Below are 8,639 nucleotides of genomic sequence, written 5' to 3'. Positions count from 1 at the left end.
TCTGCTAAAGATATACTCATAATTTTCCTTCAGGTTTGCTAATAATTTTGATTTAGGTCTAATCCTAAATCTTCTTTGAATGGGAAAGATATTTCATTGAATTGTTTGCTTTCCTTGCTCTCATCTCATCTTCATTTATACCATAGCATGCCTCTATGAAGAGGCAACTACTTGAAAAGATATATTAGTTCATAAAGGAGGCAACTTGTCATTTTATATGCAACTCTTCACTAGAACACTTGGGTGCTAGATGTGAGTCCCCCATTTCATAACTAATATATTTATTTAGAATTTTAAATCCAAAGCGGGGTACTAATTACCAATTACCAAGGGTCGACCATAATTAACTATTAATTTAATTTTGTCTTACAAATTACAAAGAGGTTAAAGGCTTGCACAAATATGAAAGTGGGATCGATCAACATAAATAAAATCTCTTTTATTAATTCTTCTATTTGAGTGCTATTACAAAGGTGGTTTGCCATTATGAATTTAACTCCATTTTATTTGTGCCTTGATGTAAATAAAATCTTCCCTTTAACAGTGATTAGTTCTAATCAACTATTTGCTTTGACATCGATGACAACAAATTTCCAACAAAGATTAATATATATCCATAATTTGAGTCATTTTACTTTGGACATTTCTTAAGATACCAAACATACATATATATGAGTGAAAGGATGTCATTTTTTATTTATATAAAGTTCACCTAGAAAAACAACAAATGATAAATATGAACAAAATTCACGTAACGACTTACTATATGAACAAAATTCATGTAACTACTTACACACCTTCTCATTATAGAACTTACGAAGATAGAAGGCCCAAGAAATTGCAAGTTGTATTTTGTATGGTGTCTAAGCATCAAGGTATTTACACACCTTCTCATTATAGAGTTTATGAAGATAGAAGGCCTAAGAAATCGCAAGTTGTATATCATATGGTGTCTAAGCATCAAGGTATAGATATACACATGCCTTTAAATGATTCCTGTGGAGAACTAATCAATCATGTAGCTAGGAAACAAGATAAGAATGAGGTCATTAGGTTTCAAAAACCAACATTTCTTCTAGAGGCAAGGATGCCTACAAAAAATGTTTTGGCAAAGCAAATGAAATCTCTCTACATAGCCATCTATAAAGAGGAAAGAACATTGGGTAAACAAGGTTGTTTTTTGATAGTTACAAATATTTCATGTAGCTTTAGCAAGAGCACCAAACTTGTCGAGATGATCCACTTATTTGATGGTAAAGAGCTTGATATTATTTGTTAGGATGGGAATAACCTCTTGGATAATTACTCTCCAATGTTATTGCTTCAAGACCTTTAATGTTTTTATACTTTATTTATCTACTCATAACCTTTAGTATTTTTATACTTTATTTATCTACTCATATTACCATTTACTTTCCTTTTTTCCCAATTTATCCTTACATTTTGGTTTTTCTATTTATACGATGTTTGTTTTTCTTCTATGGTACGTTTTATGCTTTGTTTTTGTCCACTTGGAGTGCCTCCTTTTTTTCTAAGTTTAGCTCATATGCATTCTTCATATTTTTGCATATATTTCCTTGTTTTCATATTTTGTAGTGTGTGCCTTGTTCATTCCGATGTTCCATGTTTAGCGCCTATATGTTTTTTATTACGTGGAAAACAAGTTTTGAAAGGACCCAAAACTCTTTACAAATCAAACAAGGGATAGAAATTGACCGCTCAAGAAAAAGGAGAGAGCCACAACCAAAAAACGGAGTCTGCCCCAAAAGACAACAGGCAACCCAACCAAAGACAGGGCCAGAAAAACCAACCCAAACAACCAACCACAAGGGCCTTCAAGATTTACAACTGCCCTGTGGGAATGAAGAGTCATATCAAAAGAAGGCTTGGACGTCTTTGAATGCTTCCCCTTTACAGTAATTCATCCTTCTTCAACTTTAGCTGCCGCAACAAACCAATCCGAAGAGCCCAACATCGATCCATCCGGATTGGAAGAAAGATCAACAGTAGAGGGAGCAACAACTATCACGGACACAACACCACATCCAACAGATGGGGCAATAGTTGTATCAACACACGATGGAGCATCCAGCAGGGTAAGAGACAACAAACCATTTTCAGCAGAAGAGACAACAACATCATGTATCACAACATCTTTAATCACAGAAACATCCTTTGTGGCATCCGAAAAATCTTTCTTCGCCATTAAAGAATCTGAACCAGCTATAGTAGAAACTCCAGCATCTTTCATCTCTTTAGAAGAGTCCAAAGATTTATTTACGATCAAGTAATGCTAGTATGAGGCCCCTAATCACCATGAAGCCATTGGATTTTTCTTCTCAAGCCCACAATTCCCAACCGCATGGCCGGTTTTAAAGCATCTACGAAACCTGAAAGGAATACCTTCGCAATCCAAAGTTTGGACCCAACTACCACAAGAGGAATTAATGACAATCTCAGTTGGTAGTCCCTTATACACATCTAGCTCCCCCAGAATGCAAGCAAAAGTAGTATGATAAAACTCAAAGGATTCATTATCCACCATAATGAAATTCCCAATAGCATCGCCTATTTCCTCAAAGAGAGAATCAACTCATAAATGGAGAGGAAGGTAAGAAAGCCGAACCCAAACTAGAATTTTGCTGAACTTCTCGGAAAGGGGGTTAAAATTAGAGTGCCAAGGCTTGACCAAAAGCGGCATATTATCTTTCTCATAGAAAAAGTTTTCACACAAAAAATTTCTTCTATCCTTACCATTCTCAAATTTAGTAACAAAGAAACCTTTAGCCATAGGGTATATGTGAATTGTACCAAAAATGAGAAGATCCCAGTGTTGAGAGATCCATTTATGCAGCTCCGAGAGGCTAGGCCAAATACCCCTGAATCTACAGATAACACTATGCTCCATAAAAACCTTCACATTGTTCTCTATTTCCCGATTGGTATCCTTATTCACATTAACAGAGGCGACACAAAAGATAGGGATAAATCCCCTGCCTCCCCCTCTGCATAAATTTGAGGCATTAGATGGATCCCACAACGCCCGAGCAGAGTCAAGGCGAGGGCCCTCAGTAGCCACCGACGCCCAGGAGAATCCTGCAAGACCAGGTGCAACGACGACGACCATATCTGAGTTACCGTCGAGGAGAGAATATGCAAGTGAGCAGGCGGGAGCAACAGGCGGGAACATTTTCGAAAAAAATATTGTTTAGCGCCTATATGTTAATTGGTTCCTCCTATTTTATTTTATTTTGTTTCCATGTTCCATGACTATGATATCAATCTCTCATGCTATCTATATGCCATTTTCACCATGCTTGTTTTTTCATTACCACAATTTTAATCATTCTCATTTTCTATCATGTTTATGTTTACATGTCCCTCTTATGCTTGCATGTCTTATATGGGTATGATACTTATCATGCTTATATCATGTGATTACTTGGTTACGGTCATTATCATTCCTATATCCTCTAAGATCACATGTAATTATCCTTGTCTCACTCATATCTTTTATTTCTTATTTATGTTTATGTGTTCAAGTATCTAACACTTATGGCTATCATTATTTGCCTTCACTGGGGGCAACATTGGAGGACATCTTGTCTTTCCCTTGCTTTATGCACTTTTAAGATTAAATGTCCTATATGTTTATACATGTTATCTTTTACCATGATTATAATTTTTTCCTTTCTACCAATTCCTTGCAACCTTTATATGCATAATGTTCATTTTGAGAATTATGTGTAGAAATGACATGCTCATAATCATTATTTTGTAAGCATAATGTTCATTTTGTGACTTATTTGCAACCATGACATACTCATAATCATTCCTAGGTTGGAGGAATCATTTTAGCCATCTATTTGTTAAGTCAAAATCATTTGCTTAGTTAAAGCCCAACCATTCTTCTACTCAACCAAAGCTTAACCACTTTATGCAAAGACAACATCTCTTACCCCTATCCATTTTACTTTTGTTTTTTCAAAAAAATGTTTTCAAGCAAGTTATAATTAGTGCCTATTATAAATGTGTCAAAGTTGCTACTTGTTGCATGCATTTTCTATTTTGTAAGTTTTTCAATGGAACATTCATTACAAGGAGAATTAAAAATTTGTCAACCGTATATGCATCCTTCATACATATCAATAATCCTTAAGTGTGTAAAATACTTAATTTCAATGTCTGACTGGTTGTTTTACTTTAACATGCATCCACTTAAAAGATTTCAAAGTGGTGTAAAATGTAATGGTAAAAATTGCATACTCATGCTTTTATCTTTGTTTTGGGTCCAATTTAATTAGAATATCCTTTATGCAATAATGAGCTTACAAGTGGCATATTCTTGCATGAATTCAAGTCATTGCATCATCCTAAATCCTATCATCACCCATCCTTAAAAGTTGATCCCAATCTCCAATTTCTCATTTGCCACCCTAGACAATTTGTAAATTCACAATTGACCCAAGCCATTTTTGCATTTATAGATTTAATCTTTGAAACTTTTAAAATTAAAATTTAAAATTCAAACCTTGCCAATCTTTTCACTAGCCATTGTGAGCAAACCTAGCACATGATTGTGTTGATTTATGTGCTATGTTGTATTTAAAAAACATTCATTCAATTGAAATCATATTGCAAACCCTAATTTGCTTGCACATTATCATAACAACATCATTGGGGAATATAATGTATTATTAGAATGCACATCAAAATACTTCATTCTAGGCTCATTCTATACTTGTTTCTTGTCGATTGTAGTTCATGATCATTGAATTTGCCAATATTTTCACTAGCCACTGTGAGCAAGCCTAGCACATGTCTGTGTTGATTTATGTGCTATGTTGTATTTAAAAAACATTCATTCAATTGAAATCGATTTGCAAACCCTAATCTACTTGCACATTATCATAACAACATCATTGGGGAATATAATGTATCATTAGAATGCACATCAAAATACTTCACTCTAGGCTCATTCTATACTTCTTTCTTGTTGATTGTAATTCATTATCATTGAATTTGCCAACCTTTTCACTAGCCATTGTGAGCAAGCCTAGCACATGATTGTGTTGATTTGTGTGCTATGGTGTATTGAAAAAGCATTCATTCAATTGAAATCGTATTGCAAACCATAATCTACTTGCACATTATCATAACAACATAATTGGGAAATATAATATATTATTAAAATGCACATCAAAATACTTCACTCTAGGCTCATTCTATACTTGGTTCTTGTTGATTGTAGTTCATTATCATCGAATCAATCCATCTAAAGGTCTAAGAGAGGAGAACATAAATCTTGCATTTCAATAGGTTCTCCAAAGGTTTTTGTAAGATCCACTAATTCCTTACTATGGTTCAAATATCAAAAGATTAAGGCAAACTAATTCCTAAGTTTATAGTTTTAGGTCTGTGTTCCACTTCACTTCCATAGACATAGATGTAAACCACAATAAAGCACACTCAATTAGCAAATTGTAGGACAATCATCTAATGAGACCCTAAAATTCTAACATAGTGACAAATTGATCCCCAACACCTTTAACATTTTCCCATCTCAAATATCTAATTTAGATAATGTATTTAATTTATTTTAATTCCACATTTAATTTAATTTTCAGTTGTTACTTATATATCTAATTAATCATTTATTTACATATAATTTATCCTTTGCAAATTCATCACATTAGAAACAATCTAGTCAAGATGAGACCAAAAAGAAATAAAAGGGCATAATATTGTGTAAACAATTACAAAGACAAGAAATATTGTGTAAATAATTAGAAAGACAATTTAAATATCTAGATTGAAAAGAAGAAAAAAAAACATTAAAAAACATTTCAAAATAGTTAAATAGGGCATAATATTGTGTAAACAATTACAAAGACAAGAAATATTGTGTAAATAATTAGAAAGACAATTTAAATATCTAGATTGAAAAGAAGAAAAAAAAACATTAAAAAACATTTCAAAATAGTTAAATGAAAACCAACATACTAAACATTTATGCTAAGTTTAAATCTATGAAACCCATGATAATATTAAGATGGTGAGTACTCTTTAAGTTTTGGCTATCCTCCACACAAAATGACACACCTGCAAAAATTCAAATCCACAAAATATAACAGTTTTTTGTCTGATTTTTTTGGGTTTTAACAGCATTATGGAAGCAGATTATGATGACTGGGATGGTGAAAATCATGTAAAATTCATTGCATTTTGCAGATTTTGATTTTCCTCCAGAAGACAATTTTTATTTTTTTTTAAGATTAACCACATCCTACAGTTTATCCATAACCCAATCTACGGACAATGAGAAATTATGAAAGAGCTCACCTGCACTTCTAATTCCCCCCCAAAAAAGAAAAAATCCTGAAAAAAAATACACAAAACAAAACTGAAAAATCCTATGGTGTGCATATATTCATTCCCCAGCACCCACTTTATATTAAACTTTTTACTCAACCAAATTAATGGCACGCTGTAAAAAAATTAGGTTTTTCTAAAAACAAATTCATGGCAACAAAGTAAATTAACAGCCCACAAATTATTCTTTACCTGGAACATCCAAAACCCCAGATGGTAAAGAAAAACTACCATTTACTCCAACCAAATTACACCACTTCCAAAACATTGTGGCCAGCGCCTAAATTGTATTGAAACAAAATTTAAACCAGAAAGATTGATACACTGTGCGAAACAAAATTTAAAAAAGAAAGATAAATGCACTGCGAAACAAAATTTAAACCAGAAAGATAGATACACTGTGCGAAACAAAATTTAAAAAAACCAGTAAGCAAAAGAGCTGCCATTAATGACTAAACCTGCAACGCTCCCCAAACCTGCACTTCCTTCCTTTCTGAACAACAGCGCACATTGCACGCTTCTTCGGCAGGGCAGAGGCGAGCCGCTGGAGAATCGACAACAGCTTCTTCTTCTCAGCACTCCACCTGACAACGGCCCTCCCAAATTCCCGCTCGTCCACCCAAATCTTGAGGTGCAGGTGCGGCAGATTCCTGTAACTGCCATGGTTAACAATCATGCTGGTGAAATTCAAACCCTCACTTTTCAAAGCGCGGACGCCCACGCTCCACAGAGCAAAGAGCTCCTGGTCGTCCAAATCCCCCAATTTTTGGACATGGCGAACAGGGGTAACGATGAAGCCAGGCCTGGCCTTTGCATCCAGCGAACATTGAACAAAGGGCTGGTCACTGAACTCCCTGAGGACGCACTCACCCGCGCACACAGAATCGGCCTGGCTAGGAAACAGGGGCGCCGAATCATTGCACGAAATGCACGACCCTGGCTCTACGATTTCCGGCCCTTCGCGGCTCTCGCCGTAGAAGACATCGATGAGAAACCCCGAGGGTTTTGAGGGTTTGAGTTTAAAGTGATAGTCATTTATATGTCTGCTTTCCTCGATTTGCTTTATGGCCTGCCTGAAGAAGCGCACAACCACTTCTTGAGAGGCATTTTTCACAAAATCGAAGAAGCCGCCATTTTGGAGCAGAATTGCTGCGGCAGGCTTCATCTGCAGGTGTTTCCCGGGCTTCATCTCTGACGAGTCGAGAAGCTCCGCCGATTGGGGTTTCGATCCCTCTGCTGAACTTTCTGCCATTGTTCTGTCACTTGCTTTCACTTGAAGCTAACAATTAATATGTTTATGCCTTAATGAGCTGGAAGATCTGTAATTTATTGCAGTAATGACGCATTCAATGGCTCGGAATTGTATTAGCAGCCACTACTCAGAACACTCATTGGCTACCTGGTTGTTTTTTTAAAGTTTCAATTGTTGTGAAAATAGGTAGTTGTTGATTTAATATTTCTACATGTTCATTTAGTATTATAATTGTTGATTTAATGTTCAATTTTTTTGACAACATTGTATCAATAGTTATGGGAGGCGTTTTACAACACTCTTTATCACCAAAGGTCCGTTTAGGTTGCACAACTGATCTTCTCTCCTAATTCCCCCTAGTGCTTTAGATAATTGTTCAATATATTTTAATCTGCTTTAAAAATAAAAATCTTTATATTTATATAATTAATTTGTTAAAAGTCTAGGATTGGTAGAAGAGTTGGCTTGGGAAGTGGGTTTACTCTTCATTAGTTTTGAGTTCGACTCTCCAAACCTGATGTGCACCAAAAAATAAAATAAACAATAATTAAAAATATAAAATAATATAATTATTTATTAGATGAGAATATTTTTTATTTTTTATTTAAAACATTAAATAATTTAACATTTTAATATACCAAATAATTATAACTAAATATATTTTAATTTAAAAATTTAAAAAAAAATAAATTAAAATATTTTATTTTCTTCCAAATATATGTTATGTTTTTCTTTTATCCAGATTTTTATATGAAATATTATGAAAGTGGTTTCATTTAAATTTTTAATTAATATATATTTTTAATTGATTATTTCAGTTAATTGATTATTTCAATTAATTGATTAATTTCATCATTTTTCAATTATCCTCCAATCATTCTTTTTCATCTTTCAATCAGTTTTTTTTCTCAATCAGTTAACTCATTTATCTATTCAATTTATTATGTTCCACCTCCAATCAGCAGTTCAAGTATCAATCAGCATGTGAATTCCACCTCTTAGTCAATCTCACCCG

General features: G+C 34.0%; 1 protein-coding gene across 1 annotated transcript; it reads right to left on the bottom strand.

Annotated features, from left to right (window-relative positions):
• Positions 1 to 6,629: 6,629 nt before the first annotated feature.
• LOC131052354 (uncharacterized) lies at positions 6,630 to 7,824 on the bottom strand. The gene has a single exon (XM_057987008.2). It carries the CDS (start codon positions 7,622 to 7,624, stop codon positions 6,818 to 6,820), a length of 807 nt encoding a protein of 268 aa, XP_057842991.2. The 5' UTR covers positions 7,625 to 7,824; the 3' UTR covers positions 6,630 to 6,817.
• Positions 7,825 to 8,639: the final 815 nt, after the last annotated feature.

Source organism: Cryptomeria japonica, chromosome 2, assembly GCF_030272615.1.
Source record: "Cryptomeria japonica chromosome 2, Sugi_1.0, whole genome shotgun sequence".
NCBI lineage: Eukaryota > Viridiplantae > Streptophyta > Pinopsida > Cupressales > Cupressaceae > Cryptomeria > Cryptomeria japonica.
The sequence above is the reverse complement of the archived record's forward strand: the minus strand, read 5'-3'. Positions and strand labels throughout refer to the sequence as shown.